Source organism: Neoarius graeffei, chromosome 14 (assembly GCF_027579695.1).
Source record: "Neoarius graeffei isolate fNeoGra1 chromosome 14, fNeoGra1.pri, whole genome shotgun sequence".
NCBI classification, from domain to species: domain Eukaryota; kingdom Metazoa; phylum Chordata; class Actinopteri; order Siluriformes; family Ariidae; genus Neoarius; species Neoarius graeffei.
In genome coordinates, this window is record NC_083582.1 from 3,574,421 (window position 1) to 3,600,926 (window position 26,506).

The 26,506-nt window shown below is 44.7% G+C and overlaps 1 protein-coding gene across 1 annotated transcript in view; it reads left to right on the forward strand.

Moving 5' to 3' along the window:
- Positions 1-26,506, forward strand: part of LOC132898652 (lim and transglutaminase domain protein ltd-1-like) — a 44,562-nt gene that overhangs the window by 12,207 nt on the left and 5,849 nt on the right. The window contains exons 2-5 of the mRNA XM_060940369.1: positions 11,478-11,922; positions 12,043-12,157; positions 17,094-17,211; positions 20,265-20,456. Of these exons, the coding sequence (XP_060796352.1) occupies positions 11,478-11,922; positions 12,043-12,157; positions 17,094-17,211; positions 20,265-20,456 (870 nt within the window). The remainder of the gene's footprint in view (positions 1-11,477; positions 11,923-12,042; positions 12,158-17,093; positions 17,212-20,264; positions 20,457-26,506) is intronic.

Here is a 26,506-nt window from a genome sequence, read left to right on the forward strand (position 1 = left end):
ACTCCCTACTAGTCAGACAGAACTGAAGAAGCCTTTCGGATGAGAGGTGAAACGTCTTCAAGAATGTCCAGCTGCTCTCTTTTACCACCCACAGTTTACTATGACCTGGATGACTGCTACATCCACACGACAACGGCAACGAGATGTTATTTAAAAATATATCGCGTCCAAATGGGCAACAATCAGTAAAATATCAGGTCCATATGGCAACGCAACGCTTGCTGAAAACAATGCAATACACATGCCACACCTCTAGGGGCGCTGTAAGACGGTCCCTTCTGAGACACGAGAACAATAGAAGAAGTAAGGACGCATGCGCATAAACTATTATGCGCGAGACTTCATATTAGCCACAAAGGTAGGAAAATCTGTTCGTAAAATTACATTATAATGACCAAATACAATGAAAAGTATTTTTCCAGTCTCACCTGTGAAAGGTAATCCCATGTGATCTCATTTGGACGGCAAACCTGTTGGTACAGTTAAACGCAGCTAATCTTTATTCTCCGCTTTGACCTTTCCAATATGGCGGCGAGGATGACCTATGATTCTACGCGGAAGGCGGCGTCTTTAATGGTCCGGAATAAATTGAATACTACACGTTGATGGAATAATTTGTTGTTTCTCACCTGTGAAAGGTAATCCTATGTGATCTCGTTTGGACGGTAAACCTGTTGGTACAGTTAAACGCAGCTAATCTTTATTCTCCGCTTTGACCTATCCAATATGGCGGCGAGGATGACGCATGATTCTACGCGGAAGGCGGCGTCTTTAATGGTCCTGAATAAATTGAATGCTCTGTTGATGGATTAATTTGCTCCTCTACGCCCTTTTTGAGGAATGTATTGTCGGACTTAAACCATAATCTGAAGAGGTGAGATCGCTCCTTTTTTTCGCTATTTTTGCTGGCGGGATTGACTCTGCCCTACGGGCTATTCTCTCTCTCTCTCTCTCTCTCTCACTTTGCACCATTACACAATAAATATTCACAGTGAAAATATTTTGTAAGCGCGTTTCATGAACCAAGTTATAGGATTTGTTGACAACTCGCATCGCAATGAGAAGATCATTGGCACTACTGGTGTTAAGAATCAGACCATTTCATAAATGAATATTTTGCTGTAGAGCTACAGTGTTTGTACAATTGCATGTTTTTGCTTCACTATTACTGTCACTATTCTGCTTCTTGCATTACTACTGTGAACTAACACTGAACATAATAATAATAATAATAATATCCAAGCTCGTGTTTCACTCTCACTAGTGCTCTGTAAGGCTTTTTCCTGGTGATATCCTGGTGATATTCGTTACACTTCTACCTGGCATGAAGCACTCACAGTCATGTGGTTGTGACGTCATCGTAAACAAATCCGTTCTACTCATCCAGACGACTTCACAATGGCAACGTTGCCAGATCTTTCCACTCTGGAACCCGTTCTCAAAAAGATTGTGTTTTGGGCACCCAAAACGCCGGTGCCGTGTGGACGCCAGGCCTAAACGATAAGCAATTGTATCGGAGTCACCTGAATCCATTGCCGTGTGGACAGGGCATGAGAATCTTCACAGACTTCTTTCTGGATGGTTTTGTCTGAGTTTAAATACAGTGCTCAGATGTAATCCCATCAGCCACGACACTATATGCTGAATGATAAGCTTAAGAGTGTCTTCTTCCAATGCTCCAAGTGCAATTGTTAATTGGATTGCTACGAATGGGGAAGCATGCGAAGGGGAAAAAATTAAAAGAATTGCTGTGAAAAAAGTAAATCACTTTTTTTTCTTGAGTTAGAAACGACTATGACCTTATAAGAAGAGCAGGTTAATTGACTGGACTGAATATAATTAGCAACAGTAAAAACTGTTTTTTTGATGAGTAAAAGATGGGCGAAGTCATTGGAGGTGTTTACAAAAATATGCAATATTGATTGCTTCTGAAACAAGACCACAGTTGCATTATAGATTTTCTTTACAGTATTTTTGTTAATGATCAACAAATTAGCACATTCTCACCTTCAGCCTACGAATAGGATTCTCAAAAGGCACTAAACATCCATTCATCCATCATATAAATTCTTCAGGGTCACAGGGAAGCTGGACATGGCTGACTTCAGGTGAGAGGTGGGGTACAGTCTGGGCAGGTCACCAATCTATCACATGGCTTACACAGACACTAACAACCATTCACACTCAGGCCCTGTCCACACGGCAACGGATTCAGATGAATCTGATAAAATTGTTTAGCGTTTCGGTCTGGCGTCCACACAGCACCAGCGTTTTGGGTGCCCCAAAACTAAATCTTTTGAGAACGGGTTCCAGAGTGGAAAGATCTGGCAACGGTGCCGTTGTGAAGTCGTCTGGATGAGTAGAACGGATTTGTTTACGATGACGTCACAACCACATGACTGTGAGTGCTTCACGCCGGGTAGAAGTGTAACGAACTCGATGTGAGTTGTCAACAAATAAAAAGGAAAAAAAAGGAGCGATCTCACCTCTTCAGATGTTGGTCACGTGACTGCAAGATCTCTATACATTCCTCAAAAAGGGCGTAGAAGAACAAAGTAATCCATCAACGTGTAGCATTCAATTTATTCCGGACCATTAAAGAATTCTGGAGAATATCAGAATGTTGGCGGCTTCCATCTATCCCCATTCATTCCTCTCTCTCTCCATCTACCCCCATTCATTCCTCTTTCCGCGTCTCCATTCAAAAAACGAGCAGAAGGTGTGTGCGTATGACAGTGACAGGATGAGTGACACGGAAGAAGCTAGGCTCATGCTCGCCCTGAATTTCTCTTAAAGTGAAGGCAGAAGAACGTTCAGCGCCTGGCCAGGCTTTCTATGTATTAATTTACATAGACGTTTTAATATGAAATATAAATAAGTGTCTTAGACAATAGATACTATTTTACGCTACTGATTAATAATCAAAACTTTATGTGGCTGATGCTACAGAAGAAGGGGTTTATGCGCATGCGTAAAACCTTCTTCTATTGTTCTGGTGTCTCCGACGGGACCATCTTACGGCGCACCTAGAGGTGTGGCATGTGTATTTCATCGTTTTCAGCAAGCGTTGCGTTGCCATATGTACCTGAAATTTTACTGATCCGTTGCCCATGTGGACGCGATATTTAAAAAAAAAATCTTGTTGCCATTGTCGTGTGGATGTAGCCTCAGTCGACTTCATCTGCATGTCTTTGGACTGTAGGAGGGAACCAGAGCACCTGGAGGAAACCCACGCAGTCACAGGGAGAACATGCAAACTCCAAATAGAAAGGCTCCAGCTGGCTGCATGGTTCAAACCCAGAGCCTTCTTGGTGACCACTGCACCACTGTGCTGCCCAGCATTAAACAGAACAAAACCAAACCTTATATTCATTGAGAATATCCATCCATTATCCATAACCGCTTATCCTGTGCAGGGTTGTGGGCAAGCTGGAGCCAATCCCAGCTAACTTCAGGTAAGAGGTGGGGCACCCTGAGCAGGGCACCAATCTATGACAGGGCTAACACAGAGACAACCAACCATTCACACTCATGGGTAATTTAGAGTAGCCAGTTGACTTATTCCACACACAGCTTGCAAACTCCACACAGAAAGATCAGCTGCAGGGCCTGAACCTGAAACCTTCTTGCTGTGAGGTGACAGTGCTAACCACTTCACCGCTGTCAAAACATCATGATCTACATGCTTGTTCCAAGTAATGCTAAAGCATATATGTAGAAGACACACTACATGATTTATACTTTCCTTTTAGACATTTAGCATTTCTTATTTTTCTTATTTCTATTTTTGTTTCACTGCATAAAATACTGGTAAATACAGTAGTTCACTAAAGGCAGGTAAGGCTGTGTTATCTTTTCCTACTTAAACTCTGCTGAAACCCCTTGTAACCTGTGCAATTGAAGTCTATTACAAATCCCTATAAGTGTTTTGCAGAAATATATCTTACTTCTGTAAAATAATTCACAGTGGCTCATACTGTCTCATCTCTCACCTCCTGCCTGACCTTTATACTCGATTACGGACTATGGTGCCATTTAGGTCACAAATTGTTCAGAGCAATCGTTGAGAATGGGACATGAAACGCATTCAAGGTGGCAAGTCAGACTGGTGTCTGAAGGACACCAAAACATCCCCCAGATGAACACAGTGTACTTTCAAGCCCATAATATAGGCTGACACACTCCAAGATAATAAACACAGATGCTTTGAAGGGAAAGAGGGGTTGAGGAACTTGGGATACTCAGTTATGCCAAAGAAGCAGTGCGTTCACAGCATTGCCAATTAAATTATGAGGATAATTAGTAATGTTATGCATACAGACACTGGTAATATCACTACATGTTTTACATGACACCCAAGCCTGTCCCAGGAACACTGGGCATGACACCAGTCCATTTCAGGACACCATGCACACATGCTTTCATGCCTGGGGGAAATTTACAGTCATCAATCCATCTTGCAGCATGTTTTTGGGAGGGGTCGAACCAGGTACCGTGGAGCTATGAGGCACATCTTTGTAGTAATTTGACACAGACTGGTAAATGAAACAAGGTTTATAGCCTTGACCAATAGGGATGTCCTCAAATATCATGTTGCTGAGAGATGAAAAAGTACCAAGTTGTTGTGGGTGCCTTGCTCAGTTTTCTTGTTCAGTAGACTTGCTTGCTGGGGCTCGTACAATCAGGACTGACCCTTCCACTGATCCAGTGGTGGTGACTCTCTACTTTTTTGCAGGTCCTCCTATACAACACAGTGTGTCATCCTAATTACTAAAACATTGCGAGCGGATGGAACTCAATGTGCTTTGAGTCTGTTTTTGTTTCTGAGTCCAAAAGTTTGTCACAATAAAACTTGTTACTTGCTTTGAACAAGTCTCAGGACAAGGATGTGGCCACTAGTTTGGTGCCTAAAAGAAAAAGCATCATGCCAACCTTGTAATGCAATGCAACCTTGAAGGGCATTACGCAACATCCTTATGGTGACCATACTATGCCTGTCATGGTATTGGTGCTTTGGAAGTAGTGTTTCTCCTTCAAGCATCTATTCCTTGTAATCAGGGAAGAAAATCTGCATCATGACTATGTCAAAAGAGTTACAAATTCACACTGCTTTGAATGGAGAGCTATGATGGCCCCCTGGTGTTCCCCACTGCTGTAACTTTCCCCTGTGCGCCAATATCTGATGGAAAGTCCTGATCTGCTACAGTATGTAGTATTTTTAGGGCTGTCATTCCCTGGATGTGCCAGAGCTATACACCCCAGCCCAGGGCATAGAGGATATATAATAGCCAGTCTCAAGGAGGTGGGAGCTAAATGGTCAACTTATTGACAAATAAGACCAACAGACACCTAAGTACACCATCAAAGAAAAGGATGGCCCACCAGGTAAGAACTTAATCTCCTGTGTAAAGCAAGACATGGAATTATACAGGTGGCACAACTGAGTCAGGCATTTCCACTGCTTTGCCTCTAGCTCTTTGGCTGCATTTTTAATGCTGAGAGAAATACTAAACATGTGCTGGCTTTCTTTTTTGCCTTAACTTGTCAGCCTTGAGTGTTCCAGACATTTTCAAAACCAAGTCTCTCTTCTCGTCTTCTTCCGCTTTATCTGGATCCGGGTCGCGGAGGCAGCAGTCTAAGCATGGAAGCCCAAACTTCCCTTTCCCCAGACACCTCGGCCAGCTCCTCGGGAAGAACACCGAGGTGTTCCCAGGTCAGCCGAGAGACATAGTCCCTCCAGCGTGTCCTGGGTCTTCCCCGGGGCCTCCTCCCAGGGGGACATGCCTGGAAAACCTCCCCAGGGAGGCGTCCAGGAGGCATCCGAAAAAGATGCCTGAGCCACCTCAGCTGATTCTTCTCGATGTGGAGGAGCAGCGGCTCTACTCCGAGTAACCAAGTAATTCAAAGAATTAAATTAGTCTTAAAATGTGTTTTGAAGGATGTTAGACAACTATGTCTGCTTCTTAAATAATAATAATAATAATAATAATAATAATTCACAGGGGGGCGGCACGGTGGTGTAGTGGTTAGCGCTGTTGCCTCACAGCAAGAAGGTCCGGGTTCGAGCCCCGTGGCCAGCGAGGGCCCTTCTGTGCGGAGTTTGCATGTTCTCCCTGTGTCTGCGTGGGTTTCCTCTGGGTGCTCCGGTTTCCCCCACAGTCCAAAGACATGCAGGTTAGGTTAACTGGTGACTCTAAATTGACCGTAGGTGTGAATGTGAGTGTGAATGGTTGTCTGTGTCTATGTGTCAGCCCTGTGATGACCTGGCGACTTGTCCAGGGTGTACCCCGCCTTTCGCCCGTAGTCAGCTGGGATAGGCTCCAGCTTGCCTGCGACCCTGTAGAACAGGATAAAGCGGCTAGAGATAATGAGATGAGATGAGATGAGATGAGATGAGATGAGATGATGCTTCACAGATGGAATAAATGTAGAAATATAGGATAAGTGCTTTTTTGGTCAATTTTTGGCCAAGGACCTTTACCCATCTGGCTCCTGGTAAATACCTTATTTAGCACTAATTGAAATAAAATTACCCACATTCTCATGTGTAAAACCATAATGGGCCAGTACTGAGAAAGTAATATGAGTGTAATTGGTAAAAATGTTGGATCGAGGCTGTATATGCACTCATTTTTTTCAGGCTTCTCAATTGAAGCACAGCCAGAAAATTAATGGCACATTTGAAAAATGATCTTCTGTGAATGTTGTCGAGCTTTAAGACTCTTATGCTAATTAAACTTATACCTGAAATTTTTAAATACTTGATTACAATTGGCTGTCAGGTGTGTGCATTAATTCATTTCCATGTGCATTCATTTCTTAAAACACCATTAGTGTAGATCCAGTTCAAAAAATAAAAATCACAGGAATAAAACAACACACTTCATCCTATATAAGAAAAACTGGAATGTTTATATGCCAGTGATCATAAATAGGTTGAAGTTTGAGTTTGGTTACTGCTAATCAACAGTAAGGAAAATAAATTAATCTCATCTCGTCTCGTCTCGTCTCCTTTTCTTCCGCTTATCCGGGGCCGGGTCATGGAGGCAGCAGTCTGAGCATGGAAGCCCAAACTTCCCTCTCCCCAGACACCTCGGCCAGCTCCTCGGGAAGAACACCGAGGCGTTCCCAGGCCAGCCGAGAGACATAGTCCCTCCAGCATGTCCTGGGTCTTCCCCGGGGCCTCCTCCCGGGGGGACATGCCTGGAACACCTCCCCAGGGAGGCGTCCAGGAGGCATCCGAAAGAGATGCCCAAGCCACCTCAGCTGATTCCTCTCGATGTGGAGGAGCAGCGGCTCTACTCCGAACTCCTCCTGAGTAACTGTGCTTCTCACCCTATCTCTAAGGGAGCGCCCAGCCACCCTGCGAAGGAAACTCATTTCGGCCGCTTGTATCCGCGATCTTGTTCTTTCGGTCATTTCTCAAAGCTCATGACCATAGGTGAGAGTCGGAACGTAGATTGACTGGTAAATCGAGAGCTTCGCCTTTTGGCTCAGCTCCTTCTTCACCACAACGGACCGGTAAAGCGACTGCATCACTGCGGAGGCTGAACCGATCCATCTGTCGACCTCACGCTCCATCCTTCCCTCACTCGTGAACAAGATCCCAAGATACTTAAACTCCTCCACTTGAGGCAGGACTTCTCCACCAACCTGGAGAGGGCAAGCCACCCTTTTCTGGTCGAGAACCATGGCCTCAGAATTGGAGGTGCTGATTCTCATCCCAGCCGCTTCACACTCGGCTGCAAACCACCCCAGTGCATGCTGAAGGTCCTGGTTTGAAGAAGCCAACAGGACAACATCATCCGCAAAAAGCAGAGATGAAATCCTGTGGTTCCCAAACAGGATTCCTTCTGGCCCCTGGCTGCGCCTAGAAATTCTGTCCATAAAAATTATGAACAGAACCGGTAACAAAGGGCAGCCCTGCCAGAGTCCAACATGCACTGGGAACAGGTCTGACCTACTGCCGGCAATGCGAACCAGACTCCTGCTCCATTCGTACAGGGACCGGACAGCCCTTAGCAAAGAGCCCTGAACCCCATACTCCCGAAGCACCCCCCCAGAATACCACAAGGGACATGGTCAAATGCCTTCTCCAGATCCACAAAGCACATGTGGACTGGTTTGGCAAACTCCCATGAACCCTCAAGCACCCTATGAAGGGTATAGAGCTGGTCCAGTGTTCCGCAACCAGGACAAAAACCGCATTGTTCCTCCTGGATCCGAGGTTCGACTATTGACCGAATTCTCCTCTCCAGTACCCTGGAGTAAACCTTCCCTGGGAGGCTGAGAAGTGTGATTCCCCTATAATTGGAGCACACTCTCCGGTCCCCTTTCTTAAAAAGAGGGACCGCCACCCCAGTCTGTCACTCCAGAGGCACTGTCCCCGACCGCCACGCGATGTTGCAGAGGTGTGTCAGCCAAGACAGCCCCACAACATCCAGAGACTTGAGATACTCAGGGCAGATCTCATCCACCCCCGGTGTCTTGCCACCGAGGAGCTTACAAACCACCTCAGTGACTTCGGCTTGGGTAATGGACGAGTCCACCTCTGAGTCATCAGCCTCCGCCTCCTCAATGGAAGACATGATGTTGGGATTGAGGAGATCCTCAAAGTATTCCTTCCACTGCCCGACAATGTCCCCAGTCAAGGTCAACAGCTCCCCACCCGCACTGTAAACAGTGTTGGCAGAGTACTGCTTCCCCCTCCTGAGGCGCCAGACGGTTTGCCAGAATTTCTTTGAGGCCGACTGATAGTCCTCCTCCATGGCCTCCCCGAACTCCTCCCAGTTCCGAGTTTTTGCCTCCGCAACTGCCTGAGCTGCAGCACACCTGGCCTGCCGATACCCGTCAGCTGCCTCAGGAGTCACGGAGGTCAACATGGCCCGATAGGACTCCTTCTTCAGCTTGACGGCACCCCTTACTTCCAGCGTCCACCACCGAGTTTGGGGATTGCCACCACGACAGGCACCGGAGACCTTGCGGCCACAGCTCCGAACAGCTGCGTCTACAATGGAGGTAGAGAACATGGTCCACTCAGACTCAATGTCCCCCGCCTCCCTCGGAAGCTGGGAGAAGCTCTCCCGGAGGTGGGAGTTAAAGACCTCCCTGGCAGAGTGCTCGGCCAGACGTTCCCAGCAGACCCTCACCATATGTTTGGGCCTGCCAGGTCTGTCCGGCTTCCTCCTCTGCCAGCGGATGCAACTCAGCACCAGGTGGTGATCAGTTGACAGCTCAGCCCCCTCTTCACCCGAGTGTCCAAGACATAGGGCCGGAGATCAGATGAAACGACAACAAAGTTGATCATCGACCTCCGACCTAAGGTGTCCTGGTGCCACGTGCACTTATGGACACCCCTATGCTCGAACATGGTGTTCGTTATGGACAAACCGTGACTAGCACAGAAGTCCAATAACAAAACACCACTCGGGTTCAGATCGGGGAGGCCGTTCCTCCCAACCACACCCCTCCAGGTGTCACTGTCATCGCCCACATGAGCATTGAAGTCCCCCAATAGAACAATGGAGTCCCCAGTCTGAGCACCTCTCAGTACCTCTCCCAGGGACTCCAAGAAGGCCAGATACTCTATACTGCTATTCGGCCCGTAGGCACAAACAACAGCAAGAGCCCTCTCCCCAATCCGAAGGCACAGAGAGGCGACCCTCTCATTCACTGGGGTAAACTCCAACACATGGTGGCTGAGCTGGGGAGCTATAAATAAGCCCACACCAGCCCGCCGCTGCTCACCATGGGCGACTCCAGAGAAGTGGAGAGTCCAGACCCTCTCGAGGAGCTGGGTTCCAGAGCCCAAGCTGTGCGTGGAGGTGAGCCCGACTATCTCTAGCTGGTACCTCTCAACCTCCCGCACAAGCTCAGGCTCTTCCCCCCCCCAGCAAAGTGACATTCCATGTCCCAACAGCTAGCCACTGTGTTCAGGGATCAGGTCGTCGAGGCCCTTGCCTTCGACTGCCACCCAATCCACACTGCACCAGCCCCCTATGGCTACCTCTGTGGGTCGTGAACCCACAGAAGGTTGGGCCCACATCACCGTTTCGGGCTGAGCCCGGCCGGGCCCCGTGGGCAAAGGCCTGGCCACCAAGTGCTCGCATACGAGCCCCAACCCCGGGCCTGGCTCCAGGGTGGGGCCCCGGCTGCGCCATACCAGGCAATGTCACGGTCCTTGATCGATTATTCTCCATAAGGGTTTTGGTGAACTGCTCTTGGTCTGGCCTGTCACCTAGGACCTGTCTGCCTTGGGAGACCCTCACAGGGGCATAATGCCCCCGACAATATAGCTCCTAGGATCATTCAAGCACACAAACCCCTCCACCACAATAAGGTGGCAGTTCTAGGAGGGGGAAAAATGTAATAAATTAATAAAATAATTAATTATAAATTAATTAATAAATAATTAATATTAATTTAAATTAATTTAGACATCACAAAGCTGGGGGAATGGAAAGCATCAGAGTTCACACCAAAGTGCCATGACAGACACTCCATCTGAATCACTCTCTACATGTAGATAGAAAAACACTCTTCTCCAAGAAAAGTAGGCTAGACAGTGTCAAATGTGTTTTATATTTTCATGTCAGCAATCAGTTATGACTAAGCAGAACATACAAAAGCTCAGTTTTTAAAGAATGAGAGTCCATGAAGAAAAAAAGAGTACATGGTATAAATGGGAAAAAAACGTATTTCAGAGTGTCTTGAACAAATACCCTTTATTTTTTTTTTTGAGTGTGTGTGTGTGTGTGGGGGGGGGGGGGGGGGGGGGGGGTAAATGTTTTCTTGATCGACACATCTGGAGCAAAGGATGGCAAGCTTTTCCCTAAAATTGTCTCTGGCCTTTCAAAGATAGTTCACACTTTAGTATTGATCCTATGACCGGTAGACTGTGAGTTCAAATCTTGATGATGTCATAGCCATCCAAGGCCGGGAGCTAAGGGAGCAAACCTGACTGTGCTCTCTGGTTGGGAGGGCTGTCATTCTGTCCCTCTCCCCTGTCAGTCAGAGCAACACTAGCAAAAATAAAACAAGAAAAAAACAACATTCTTTCGGGGAAGACAGATAGTGTGTTCCTCTGAGTGTGTTTTGCTGCCCTTTGAAGCAGTTAGAAATAGATGTGTTTGCCTTCATCGTCCCTAGTTGGTAGTTGTCGTATATGATTTGGGAAAGCTGGCTGGTTGATGGGAATTTGTAGGTACAGGAGAAAACTGCACATAATTTCTCAGATGTTGTTTGGATTGTCTACTGTTTGGATTCTCCCTACAGGTTTCACAACTATAAGTAACCATGACGGCTGCTGACCTAAACATTTCACATATTTGACAAGAGCTCTGTCATCCCCCCTGTAATGCCAATCAAATGTGCTGTAAAAATGAGGACAACAACAATATCAATAATGTAGTGATAGCAGGGCTTTCTACCAGTATAGTGACTCAGAGCCAAGAACAAGAATATATTCATGAACACAGAAGTGAGAGGAGTTCCAAGACTCAGGGTAAAGGAGATGAAACGAAAACCTCCCAAAGACATCCATGTAGCTCACCAGTGTTTCCTAAAAACTCAACGAATAAGAATCGGACATACCAGACAACACCAAAGCCTGACATTTCCACTAAGAGTTCTGTGTTTGAAAAGTGGGCTACCATGGATAAGGCCAATCAGAAACCTCTTGTCAAGAAGCAGTTTTCAGAAATCAACAAATCTTTCACTTGCAGAGCTGAGAAGAACTCGTCTCTGGTGAACGACAAAGATCAAACAAGAGAGAAGGTGCAGAGTAGAGCTATTCAGCAGGACAAGAGGAATGATCAGATTATCTTGAACCAGCATGGGTCCAGAAGGAAGCTGAAGGAGCTGATCTCCAGCACTGATGATTTCTACAGAGTGGACACACATGCAATCAGGGCTGGCCAAGAGGTGAGATATACCTAATATGAAGCTATTCAAGGTGGAAAGTAATTGATATGTTCATGTGCTTGCAAAGAAATTAAAGGTGCTGCTTATTTAATCAGCAATGTGATCATGGATGTTGTGCAGCTAAAGAGTAAGAAGATCTTCTCAGTGCAGACTATTGCCAGAACCATCACCAAGGGAACGTCTACTGATTTAGAAAAGCTGCGTGCAATCTGGATCTGGCTCTGCCATAACATTGGTCAGTTTCTTTCACATTCTCTCTTTCGCAACATAAACAATATCTCTATGAATTTTCTGACCATTATTAAGCATAAAAAAATCCATCTATCCATCCATCCATTATCCATAACTGCTTATCCTGTGCAGGGTCATGGGCAAGCTGGAACCTATCCCAGCTGACTATGGGCGAGAGGTGGGGTACACAAGTTGCTAGGTCATCACAGGACTGACACATAGAGACAAATAATCATTCACAATCACATTCACACCTATGGTCAATTTAAATTCACCAATTAACCTAACTGCATGTCTTTGGACTGTGGGGGAAACCGGAGCATCCGGAAGAAACCCACACAGACACGGGGAGAACATGCAAACTCCACACAGAAAGGCCCTTGCCGGCTGCTGGGCTCGAACCCAGAACCTTCTTGTTGTGAGGCGACAGTGCTAACCACTACACCACCATAATAAAATCCAAAAATGCTAAATAAATATCTTCTCAAAGAAAACTTCATTATTCTCTCCACATTCACTGGATATGAGCTATCTTGCACTCTGATTGGCTACTCTACTACTAGGATATCAGCTCATATACCATGAGTAGAGAAAAACAAAATGGCAGAGCATGTTCCTCAACCAACCGAGGACAAAATAAAAACTCGACTTGAAAACAAAACTGCAAAAATACAAAAAAAATGGAATGAAATTATTTGATGGTAAGAACATATCTTTTTTAATTTTTCAAGAATTATTATTTTAGCATTTTTCACAAATTGCTACTGTCATTTCATCGGTTTGTTTACATTCTAAGCAGAAATTATTTTGTTGGACATATTGTATAAAGTTTTTATTTATCAAATTTGCAAAAAATAAAAATGCTCTGTTTCTCGAAATCCAGTGAATGTGAATAGAATAAAACAGTTATTCCACTCAATCACATCGTACATGGATTATAGACAACTCGGCTTGACACACCTCGTTGGCCATCAGCTCATGTACGACTCGATTTCGTGGAATAACTGTTAACTATTGCCATGTACACACGTAGCCGGGTATTTTTAAAACCGAACATTTTCCCCCCCTCCGTTTATAAAAATGTTTTATCCACACCACCTCGTCTTCAAAAAAAATCCCTTCCACACATAACCAAACATCTGCGTTTTCAATCACATTCATAAGCATTCCAAACCTGTAGATGGCTATTTCCCCAAATCCTACCGCCTAATCACATCGCCTGTGCTCTTGGAGCAGTAGTTGGACTTCTAAAATTAAACATGTAAATAGCACCTGCACAATAATTAACGCTTTCAAGGCAATACTCCGATCCATTACTCTTTAGCTAGCCGCACACTACGCCGATTTTCAGCGTACCGAGCCAACTGAAGTCGCGAGTCAGGCGTAAAGACTAGTTTTCAATGGTACCGACTCATCTCACAGCCGATTTGAAAAACTAATCGGGAGCCAGACTGATCGGCGAGAGTCGCTAGCAATAGCCAATCATATCTTTCGCATATAACACGTGACATCATTAAACAATTTCTAGCGCGAGAAATACGTGTTGGTAGCACCTAATGCAGGTATATACTGTAATTCCATAGACTGAAGCTTTATCCATAGACACAGTGGGCTGGAAAGCCACTCTGCTCAAGTTGTGTGGCTGAATTCCAAATCGCTTTAACTCCCCTATATAAGTGCACTATTTAAGGTTGGAAATAATAGCTCATGCAGCCTAGATAGTGCGCTACATATTCCATGTTGTGTCATTTGTAATTCAGCCTGTAGCATCTTCAAGTGTTGGATTTAACAGTAACTATATCCAATAGCCAATCACAAAGCTATTAAGTTGTCACGTGTCGCTTCAATCGCAACTGCACTCGTCAACAGTCGGGGGATATGTGCGTGCCCTGTCGGGAGTTGGATCTGAAATGGGTCGGTTCGGTACCGCGTGGATCGCCGTGGTGTGCGGCTAGCTTAAGTCCATGCTTAATCTGGCTTCTGCAGTAAACAAAGGTCGCACGTTTGACGTCAGGGCAGATTTGTCGTCATTTTTTGGCGCAGATTGTCACATCACACACATCACATTATCTCTAGCCGCTTTATCCTTCTACAGGGTCGCAGGCAAGCTGGAGCCTATCCCAGCTGACTACGGGCGAAAGGCGGGGTACACCCTGGACAAGTCGCCAGGTCATCACAGGGCTGACACATAGACACAGACAACCATTCACACTCACATTCACACCTACGCTCAATTTAGAGTCACCAGTTAACCTAACCTGCATGTCTTTGGACTGTGGGGGAAACCGGAGCACCCGGAGGAAACCCACGCGGACACGGGGAGAACATGCAAACTCCACACAGAAAGGCCCTCGCCGGCCCCGGGGCTCGAACCCAGGACCTTCTTGCTGTGAGGCGACAGCGCTAACCACTACACCACCGTGCCGCCCGGCGCAGATTGTGACGTTCTAAAACGCAAAACTCCAGTTATCTCTGTCTACACGAAAAGGCATACACGGAGTTTTCAAAAATCTTCACTTTGCCTGGAGTTTTTTTAAATAATCGTTTTTGATGTGTTTTCATGTGGATGACAGGCCAAAACGTAGAAAAATATCTTCGATTTAGCAGATACCCGGCTACGTGTGGACGGGGTCTATATCAACAAGTATTTTTAAAAATGCATTTATGTGGAGTGTCCACCACACGTTTCCCAAGCCCCTGTATAAGTCGTTACAATAGATACGAATACATAGCACAACGAGTACAATAAAATAAATCTGCGATTTGCCTTGCAGTTACATTTTGACCAATCAGAATCGATGAGACTGATAAACAGGTATTATCTGATTGTGCCTTGGGCAATATTAAATTAATTATAATGTTTACCTGTGCAGTTCTATGACTTATAGAACATTACGGTGCTTGCATTTGCAGTTCTGGACTGTCAGACATTAGATATGTTTAGTCCTTGGTTTGAAAATTATTTGTATCAGTTTACAGCTTCTTTTTAAAACCTGGCTTGAGGGAGTGTGTGTGTGTGTGTGTGTGTGTGTGTGTGTCTCGCTCTCTCTCTGGAGTGGAGTCAGATTTTCTTCTGTCAGTTCAGATAACCACATATATGCGATTTATTCTTTCGTTATATACAGTGGTGCTTGAAAGTTTGTGAACCCTTTAGAATTTTCTATATTTCTGCATAAATATGACCTAAAACATCATCAGATTTTCACACAAGTCCTAAAAGTAGATAAAGAGAACCCAGTTAAATAAATGAGACAAAAATATTATACTTGGTCATTTATTTATTGAGGAAAATGATCCAATATTACATTTCTGTGAGTGGCAAAAGTATGTGAACCTCTAGGATTAGCAGTTAATTTGAAGGTGAAATTAGAGTCAGGTGTTTTCAATCAATGGGATGACAATCAGGTGTGAGTGGGCACCCTGTTTTATTTAAAGAACAGGGATCTATCAAAGTCTGATCTTCACAACACATGTTTGTGGAAGTGTATCATGGCACGAACAAAGGAGATTTCTGAGGACCTCAGAAAAAGCGTTGTTGATGCTCATCAGGCTGGAAAAGGTTACAAAACCATCTCTAAAGAGTTTGGACTCCACCAATCCACAGTCAGACAGATTGTGTACAAATGGAGGAAATTCAAGACCATTGTTACCCTCCCCAGGAGTGGCCGACCAACAAAGATCACTCCAAGAGCAAGGCGTCTTAATAGTCAGCGAGGTCACAAAAGACCCCAGGGTAACTTCTAAGCAACTGAAGGCCTCTCTCACATTGGCTTATGTTAATGTTCATGAGTCCACCATCAGGAGAACACTGAACAACAATGGTGTGCATGGCAGGGTTCCAAGGAGAAAGCCACTGCTCTCCAAAAAGAACATTGCTGCTCGTCTGCAGTTTGCTAAAGATCACGTGGACAAGCCAGAAGGCTATTGGAAAAATGTTTTGTGGATGGATGAGACCAAAATAGAACTTTTTGGTTTAAATGAGAAGCGTTATGTTTGGAGAAAGGAAAACACTGCATTCCAGCATAAGAACCTTATCCCATCTGTGAAACATGGTGGTGGTAGTATCATGGTTTGGGCCTGTTTTGCTGCATCTGGGCCAGGACGGCTTGCCGCCATTGATGGAACAATGAATTCTGAATTATACCAGTGAATTCTAAAGGAAAATGTCAGGACGTCTGTCCATGAACTGAATCTCAAGAGAAGGTGGGTCATGCAGCAAGACAACGACCCTAAGCACACAAGTCGTTCTACCAAAGAATGGTTAAAGAAGAATAAAGTGAATGTTTTGGAATGGCCAAGTCAAAGTCCTGACCTTAATCCAATGGAAATGTTGTGGAAGGACCTTAAGTGAGCAGTTCATGTGAGGAAACCCACCAACATCCCAGAGTTGAAGCTGTTCTGTACGGAGGAACGGGCTAAAATTCCTCCAAGCCGGTGTGCAGGACTGATCAACAGTTACCGCAAACGTTTAGTTGCAGTTATTGCTGCACAAGGGGGTCACACCAGATACTGAAAGCAAAGGTTCACATACTTTTGCCACTCACAGATATGTAATATTGGATCATTTTCCTCAATAAATAAATGACCAAGTATAATATTTTTGTCTCATTTGTTTAACTGGGTTCTCTTTATCTACTTTTAGGACTTGTGTGAAAATCTGATGCTGTTTTAGGTCATATTTATGCAGAAATATAGAAAATTCTAAAGGGTTCACAAACTTTCAAGCACCACTGTAAAGTGTCACTAATGTGTTTCTTAAAACATATCACCTAATACAGATGTGTGGTGTGCAATTTGACTGTTCTGATGGCCAAATCTCAAACTTTTGCACAACAACAACAACATATGCACTGGGTAATCTGTACCTAATTACCAACGCGTCTCTGATGGACAGGAACTAAAATATATGCTTGTACTGATAACAGTGTTGTTCTGTATAGAGTATGATGTGAATGGGTACCTGGGTCTGACTGAGAAAGTGTGTTCTCCTGAGCGGACTATCGAAACAGGACGAGGAGTTTGCAGTGGATACTCCAGCCTCTGCTTACAACTGTGCAAGTAAGAGCATTACATCTTTCTTTGGCCTTTGATTGTGAACTTAGATTATTATCTGGTGAATATATTCCTTTAATCTTGATACAGTTTTGAACACTGTTGATTCCACAACAACGCAGCATAAAAATGCTTACTATCTATCTCTAAGTATCTACAATAATTAGTAATATGAGCAATACTTGCAGAAATGGACAATAATTTATGTTTGATTTGTAAATAAGTGATGGAAAAATGTGACGGGTAATAAAATAAGACTTTTGTTCAATAGAAATTCAAATTAGACCGAATTTTTATATATCTCATGACATTACAGGCATTTAGCAGAGAATCTTATCCAGAGCAGCCTGAGGAGCAGTTGGGGGATAGGTACCCTGTTCAAGGGCACTTCAGCCATTCCTGCTGGTCCAGGGGATCAAACCGACAACCTTTTGGTCCCAAAACTAATTCGCTAACCACAAAGCCATGGCTTCCCGTTTTTTCTCACATATTTCCTAACATTGTGGCAGTTTTCAGTAAAATATCTGCTTGAAAGAGGTCTCTGGAGATGTGCTAGAATCTTTAAATGGAAGAAAAATAAATAATATTCACCACTATGCTGGAAAAATCTTTATTATACGTGATTTGTGCAGATAAACAACAATTTTCATGCTTAAAGTTGTTTGGTTTTCTGATGGTAATAAATGACAAGTGGATTTTACATGTATGCCGCTCATGCTGATACTGCAGGGAAACAGGACGTGGTTAAAGGCAAAAACAGACAGTTCCTGGGAATTGAGAACAAATGATTAATATAGATCTTTCAAGAATTACATTGGTTGCGTTTATTTAAAATATTGCTTAGAGAATTCAGTGATTTTATATTTACAATGTATATTACTGGCAAGGGTTTTACTAGTCTTTTTCTGTGTATTAATGTGCTGCAATTTGGTTAGGTAAGATATTAAATAAGGTCAGTTTAAGTGTTAAACATTCCTGTATGTTAGATTAGGGACAATGCTGCCATTAATAAACATGCAACATTTAAAAAATATTGGCTGGTGTTGAGCAGTATATCAGATATATTCCATTCAGCTAGTATGATACTGAATGAGTCAAAGACGAGTTCAGTATCATGCTAGCTAAACAGAATATATCTGATATACTCCAAAACAAGCTATTATTATTATTATTATTATTATTATTATTATTATTATCATAATAATAATAATAATAATAATTATTATTATTATTATTATTATTATTATTATTATTATTATTATTATTATTATTATTATTATACCAGAGGGGAACTGTCAGCGCCTTCTAGGCCTTCATAGAAGGCCCAAGCATATCAGCATTTCAAATGTTATACTTGATTTCTTTCATTCTTTAATTTCTTTCATAATTTCATTACAATTATTCTCTTCTAATTCTAATTTGGCCTCATTTTCTATCAAATTTGCTTCAGAAATGAAAGGGTTACTGTCCTGAAAACAGTAAAATCAAGTTATCCAATGAAATTTTTTGTTTGTTGTGTCTAGGCTGAGAAGAGTTTAGAGCTGGCTCACTCATTGGTTAAGACTTCATTGCCGGGACAGAAGGCCATGGCAGTGTATGTTTATATAGGAGTGACAGATGAATTAACCAATTAGACTTTGATTTATAGTGGGAGGGACCAAAGATTTATCACCCTCGGCCTTCTCAAAGGCCAACGTGAGCTTAACTGTGAGTCGGCGCTGTCAGCGCAGCAGTGAAGTCACCTTCCAGCCGGTGTAGCGTTCATCAGTAGTGTTAGCGAATAAAGCAGTCAATCCAGCGCTATGGAGAGCAAGTAACACAGGCTAACTACCAAGAAATTAAGATTTTTGTCTCCAGACTCCTCTTCCACGCACACTCACTACAGTATTTTTCACTGACTTAAGTATTCATGTCCCTGTGTAATTTACTTAGTTACTTTTAAAATCAACATCGACAACTACACACAACAGAGCGACCTGGCAGCCTGCCGCTAATCCCTTGCAAAATCCTTTGACCTGTTGCTTTTATGGTGCGTCTGGCTAAGTTTTGGCTGAGCTTAAGTCCCAACTCTAATAGTAACAGTTTGCCACTGATATACATACTCTCTTTTCCATTTTTTGATGTCTGTTGGTATGTTTTTCTCTTGTAAAAATGCGTGAAGAATATCTCATGAAGTTTTGGTGGCCTTTTGGGTGTTCAACACTTCTTTCTCTTTCCTGGTGAACAAAGAAATGCTTCTGTGCATGCGCAGCAGAAAACTCTCTCACTGAATAATCCTATCAGTTCCGACATGTGACGTCATATTGTCTTGACAACAATGCAATATTGTAAACCATATTCAACGCTCATTCTCCATTAGGTAGAGTGACAGGATAAGTGATATGCTAACAATACTGCATGCTATCAAACCAAATGAATGAAACCCACTTGAAGGGAATAGAACACGTTTTTATTCCATCAAAAAGGTGTCCTGTATGTATAATAATTAATGGCAAACCTACAGTATATTCTGAATATACACACACACACACACACACACACACACACACACACACACACACTTGCAGGTTACCAAAATTCTGGGTTGCCCCCAGACTACCATGTCAAATTTGGTGAAGAGCCATTGAGAAATGGTAATGTTAACCCAAGACAAACAAAAATCCAAAACATCCACCACTCAGGGGCCCACCAGGGACCCCCTGGGGCCCAAATATGGGATTTCTGAGTTCTGCCAAATTGTGGCTATCTCCTGTATCTATGTGCCAAGTTTAGTGACGATCTGTTGAGAGTTTGTGTTGATAAATGTAACTTAAAAGGCATTGAGGGAGGGGGTGGGTGGATGTTGTGCCCCCCAGAAACCTCTCTGGGGCCTATACATGAATTTTGTTTATATCTGCAAAATTCTGGGTCATCCCTGGACCTACCTGCCAAATTTGGTGAAAATCCATCAAGAAATGACGACGTTAGCTCAAGACAAACAAACAAACAAACAAACAAACAAACAAACTTTGCTGCTTCATATATAAAGAAGATATACATGGTCTCTGCTGTCTCTACAGGGAGGTTGGCATTGAGTGCAAGAAGGTGAATGGCCATGGCAAAGGTGTTGGATACAAATTGGGCCAGAGCTACCAGAGCACCAAGTCAAATCATTCGTGGAATGCAGTGCGTTTGGAGGATCACTGGTATCTGCTGGATGCCTGCTGGGGAGCTGGGGTAGTCGATATGGAGAACAAAACTTTTATAAAGAGGTACCCCACACACACACAATCATGTACAGTTATACCATGCCCATATGTACACTAAGGCCAAAAGTATATGCACATCTGACCGTCATACCCACACAGTATGTGCTTGTTGAATATCCAGTTCCACAACCATTGGCATTGATATGGATTTGGCCCTCCTCCACTCTTCTGGGAAAGCTTTCTAATAAATTTGAGAATGTGGATGTGGGATTCATGCCCATTCAGCCAGAAGAGCATTAGTAAAGACAAGCATTGGTGTCAAACAAAAAGGTCTCATGTACAGCCGGTGTGCTAGCAAACTGTGCTACCTATCAAGATATGCTAACCTGCTTCTTTGCACATGTGCAGACCCATTTTTTTTTAGCTCTGTTTCCACGCCCATCATTTCATACTACCTTGCAATGTTTTTTGGTCATATTTAAGAAGGAAAATAGTCCTAAAAGGTTTACTAACCTTAAAGGTAGTATCTCACTGGGCTCCGACAGCGCATGACTAGTTGGAGACACAACAATTGCGATAAAATGCGAAAATTTTCACTTGGACTCACACTGAGTTGATATTTGCATATTTTACTGCAAGTGTTGTGTCTCCAACTAGTTGCGCGCTGTCGCAGCCCGGCTTTCCCTCGGCAGGCAGGGAAGTAGAGGAAGCCTCACGGAAACTGACTTGAGAAGGGTTTGCAATGGCTTTGCGACACCAGTGATGCATTTGCGGCTATTTTGAGAGAAATTTTGTTGCACGAATTTTTTGGACATGTTCAAAATTTCTACAACGATGGAGTGACTCATGCGAGGAAATTGAGAAGCCCCGCGAATGTTTCAAGACACTTTTGAAAATCTCTCGCGAATGACGTTAGCAATTTGTCGCAAGCTGTCGCAGCCCAGTGAGATACGGGCTTAAGCAGAAACTGTGAATATATTGTTAGTAACTAAACTGCCATTTTTGCAGTTTGCTGAAGACTTTAAGACAGGAAACATCAGCAGAACACAAACATCTGCACAAGCAGTTGCAGAGGCTCGAATGCAGGTAGTTTGTGCACTGTTTGAGCGTAAAGGTTAGTGGCATCAGACATAAAAGCAGAAGAAACATTTCCTTTAAACTTTCCTTCAAATGCCCATCAAAATACGCTACCTTTAAATGCATATTTCAGAATATGAAAATAGAGTATAAAAACATGTTCCCCATGCTCTGACAGGGCCCTTGGAGTGACTGGAGGTGTAAAATAGAATGTGTATCTGCTGGGAGCATTATTTGATGGAGAATATTGGTATATCAAAATGTGCTACTTTAAAAATGTCATAATCAAAACATGCAAGCCAAGCTCTGACAGTACACGTGACCTCGTTTGTAATCTAAATAAATATGTAATGTAACTTGTTGCAAGTTATATCTTTGGGAGATATACAAAAATTGTACCAATAATCAACAGTAGCACTTTTTGACAAAGTAGCATAAATCAATGGACTCTGCTGTCGACTGGCGATATGGTAGCATTTTTCAATAGGGCAGCACAAATCGTCAGAACATCGGCATTCTAGTTACAGTTATTTCCAGTGAAGGGAAACCTTAATGCTACAAGAAGAAACTAACAGATGTATTTGTTAGTCAAGTCAAGTCAAGTTTATTTCTATAGCACTTTTAACAATAAACATTATCGCAAAGCAGCTTTAGAAGAATTTGAACGACTTAAATTATGAGCTAATTTTATCCCTAAGCTATCCCCAATGAGCAAGCCTGTGGCGACGGTGGCAAGGAAAAACTCCCTCAGACGACATGAGGAAGAAACCTCGAGAGGAACCAGACTCAAAAGGGAACCCAACCTCATTTGGGCAACAACAGACAACATGACTAACATTAACAGTCCAAAATAAAGTCAGCTTCATTGATGCTATAAACCCCACACTGATGGAAACCCGACCGCAAAACCGTTCACGACAGCCACAGCCCTAAAGTCAGCAAGTCAACTGCAGCCCTAAAGTCAGCAAGTCCACTGCAGCCCTAAAGTCAGCAAGTCAACCACAGCCCTAAAGTCAGCAAGTCCACTGCAGCCCTAAAGTCAGCAAGTCCACTGCAGCCCTAAAGTCAGCAAGTCAACTGCAGCCCTAAAGTCAGCAAGTCAATTGCAGCCCTAGTCAGCAAGTCAACTGCAGCCCTAAAGTCAGCAAGTCCACTGCAGTCCTAAAGTCAGCAAGTCCACTGCAGCCCTAAAGTCAGCAAGTCAACTGCAGCCCTAAAGTCAGCAAGTCAACTGCAGCCCTAAAGTCAGCAAGTCAACTGCAGCCCTAAAGTCAGCAAGTCAACTGCAGCCCTAAAGTCAGCAAGTCCACTGCAGTCCTAAAGTCAGCAAGTCAACTGCAGCCTTAAAGTCAGCAAGTCAACTGCAGCCTTAAAGTCAGCAAGTCAACTGCAGCCCTAAGGTCAGCAAGTGCACTGCAGCCCTCAAGTCAGCAAGTGCACTGCAGCCCTCAAGTCAGCAAGTGCACTGCAGCCCTAAGGTCAGCAAGTCCACTGCAGCCCTAAAGTCAGCAAGTCCACTACAGCCCTAAAGTCAGCAAGTCCACTGCAGCCCTAAAGTCAGCAAGTCCACTGCAGCCCTAAAGTCAGCAAGTCCACTGCAGCCCTAAAGTCAGCAAGTCAACTGCAGCCCTAAAGTCAGCAAGTCAACTGCAGCCCTAAAGTCAGCAAGTCAACTGCAGTCCTAAAGTCAGCAAGTCCACTGCAGCCTTAAAGTCAGCAAGTCAACTGCAGCCTTAAAGTCAGCAAGTCAACTGCAGCCCTAAAGTCAGCAAGTGCACTGCAGCCCTCAAGTCAGCAAATCAACTGCAGCCCTAAAGTCAGCAAGTCCACTGCAGCCCTAAAGTCAGCAAGTCCACTGCAGCCCTAAAGTCAGCAAGTCAACTGCAGCCCTAAAGTCAGCAAGTCCACTGCAGCCCTAAAGTCAGCAAGTCAACTGCAGTCCTAAAGTCAGCAAGTCCACTGCAGCCCTAAAGTCAGCAAGTCAACTGCAGCCCTAAAGTGTAGCAAGTCAACTGCAGCCCTAAAGTCAGCAAGTCAACTGCAGCCCTAAAGTCATCAAGTCAACTGCAGCCTTAAAGTCAGCAAGTCAACTGCAGCCTTAAAGTCAGCAAGTCCACTGCAGTCCTAAAGTCAGCAAGTCCACTGCAGCCCTAAAGTCAGCAAGTCAACTGCAGCCTTAAAGTCAGCAAGTCCACTCCAGCCCTAAAGTCAGCAAGTCAACTGCAGCCTTAAAGTCAGCAAGTCAACTACAGCCCTAAAGCCAGCAAGTCAACTGCAGCCCTAAAGTCAGCAAGTGCACTGCAGCCCTCAAGTCAGCAAGTCAACTGCAGCCCTAAAGTCAGCAAGTCCACTGCAGCCCTAAAGTCAGCAAGTCCACTGCAGTCCTAAAGTCAGCAAGTCAACTGCAGCCTTAAAGTCAGCAAGTGCACTGCAGCCCTCAAGTCAGCAAGTCAACTGCAGCCCTAAAGTCAGCAAGTCCACTGCAGTCCTAAAGTCAGCAAGTCAACTGCAGCCCTAAAGTCAGCAAGTCCACTGCAGCCCTAAAGTCAGCAAGTCCACTGCAGTCCTAAAGTCAGCAAGTCAACTGCAGCCTTAAAGTCAGCAAGTGCACTGCAGCCCTCAAGTCAGCAAGTCAACTGCAGCCCTAAAGTCAGCAAGTCCACTGCAGTCCTAAAGTCAGCAAGTCAACTGCAGCCCTAAAGTCAGCAAGTCCACTGCAGCCCTGAAGCCAGCAAGTCAACTGCAGCCCTATAGTCAGCAAGTCAACTGCAGCCCTAAAGCCAGCAAGTCAACTGCATCCCTAAAGTCAGCAAGTCAACTGCAGCCCTAAAGCCAGCAAGTCAACTGCAGCCCTAAAGTCAGCAAGTCCACTGCAGCCCTAAAGTCAGCAAGTCCACTGCAGCCCTAAAGCCAGCAAGTCCACTGCAGCCCTAAAGTCAGCAAGTCCACTGCAGCCCTAAAGTCAGCAAGTCAACTGCAGCCCTAAAGTCAGCAAGTCAACTGCAGCCTTAAAGTCAGCAAGTCAACTGCAGTCCTAAAGTCAGCAAGTCCACTGCAGCCTTAAAGTCAGCAAGTCAACTGCAGCCTTAAAGTCAGCAAGTCAACTGCAGCCCTAAAGTCAGCAAGTGCACTGCAGCCCTCAAGTCAGCAAATCAACTGCAGCCCTAAAGTCAGCAAGTCCACTGCAGCCCTAAAGTCAGCAAGTCCACTGCAGCCCTAAAGTCAGCAAGTCAACTGCAGCCCTAAAGTCAGCAAGTCCACTGCAGCCCTAAAGTCAGCAAGTCAACTGCAGTCCTAAAGTCAGCAAGTCCACTGCAGCCCTAAAGTCAGCAAGTCCACTGCAGCCTTAAAGTCAGCAAGTCAACTGCAGCCCTAAAGTGTAGCAAGTCAACTGCAGCCCTAAAGTCAGCAAGTCAACTGCAGCCCTAAAGTCAGCAAGTCAACTGCAGCCTTAAAGTCAGCAAGTCAACTGCAGCCCTAAAGTCAGCAAGTCCACTGCAGCCCTAAAGTCAGCAAGTCCACTGCAGCCCTAAAGCCAGCAAGTCAACTGCAGCCTTAAAGTCAGCAAGTCCACTGCAGCCCTAAAGTCAGCAAGTCAACTGCAGCCTTAAAGTCAGCAAGTCAACTGCAGCCTTAAAGTCAGCAAGTCAACTGCAGCCCTAAAGTCAGCAAGTGCACTGCAGCCCTCAAGTTAGCAAGTGCACTGCAGCCCTCAAGTCAGCAAGTCAACTGCAGCCCTAAAGTCAGCAAGTCCACTGCAGCCCTAAAGCCAGCAAGTCAACTGCAGCCCTAAAGTCAGCAAGTCCACTGCAGCCCTAAAGTCAGCAAGTCAACTGCAGCCCTAAAGTCAGCAAGTCAACTGCAGCCCTAAAGTCAGCAAGTCCACTGCAGCCCTAAAGTCAGCAAGTCCACTGCAGCCCTAAAGTCAGCAAGTCCACTGCAGCCCTAAAGCCAGCAAGTCCACTGCAGCCCTAAAGTCAGCAAGTCCACTGCAGCCCTAAAGTCAGCAAGTCAACTGCAGCCCTAAAGTCAGCAAGTCAACTGCAGCCTTAAAGTCAGCAAGTCAACTGCAGTCCTAAAGTCAGCAAGTCCACTGCAGCCTTAAAGTCAGCAAGTCAACTGCAGCCTTAAAGTCAGCAAGTCAACTGCAGCCCTAAAGTCAGCAAGTGCACTGCAGCCCTCAAGTCAGCAAATCAACTGCAGCCCTAAAGTCAGCAAGTCCACTGCAGCCCTAAAGTCAGCAAGTCCACTGCAGCCCTAAAGTCAGCAAGTCAACTGCAGCCCTAAAGTCAGCAAGTCCACTGCAGCCCTAAAGTCAGCAAGTCAACTGCAGTCCTAAAGTCAGCAAGTCCACTGCAGCCCTAAAGTCAGCAAGTCCACTGCAGCCTTAAAGTCAGCAAGTCAACTGCAGCCCTAAAGTGTAGCAAGTCAACTGCAGCCCTAAAGTCAGCAAGTCAACTGCAGCCCTAAAGTCATCAAGTCAACTGCAGCCTTAAAGTCAGCAAGTCAACTGCAGCCCTAAAGTCAGCAAGTCCACTGCAGCCCTAAAGTCAGCAAGTCCACTGCAGCCCTAAAGCCAGCAAGTCAACTGCAGCCTTAAAGTCAGCAAGTCCACTGCAGCCCTAAAGTCAGCAAGTCAACTGCAGCCTTAAAGTCAGCAAGTCAACTGCAGCCTTAAAGTCAGCAAGTCAACTGCAGCCCTAAAGTCAGCAAGTGCACTGCAGCCCTCAAGTCAGCAAGTCAACTGCAGCCCTAAAGTCAGCAAGTCCACTGCAGCCCTAAAGTCAGCAAGTCCACTGCAGCCCTAAAGCCAGCAAGTCAACTGCAGCCCTAAAGTCAGCAAGTCCACTGCAGCCCTAAAGTCAGCAAGTCAACTGCAGCCCTAAAGTCAGCAAGTCAACTGCAGCCCTAATGTCAGCAAGTCAACTGCAACCCTAAAGTCAGCAAGTCAACTGCAGCCCTAAAGTCAGCAAGTCAACTGCAGCCTTAAAGTCAGCAAGTCAACTGCAGCCCTAAAGCTAGCAAGTCAACTGCAG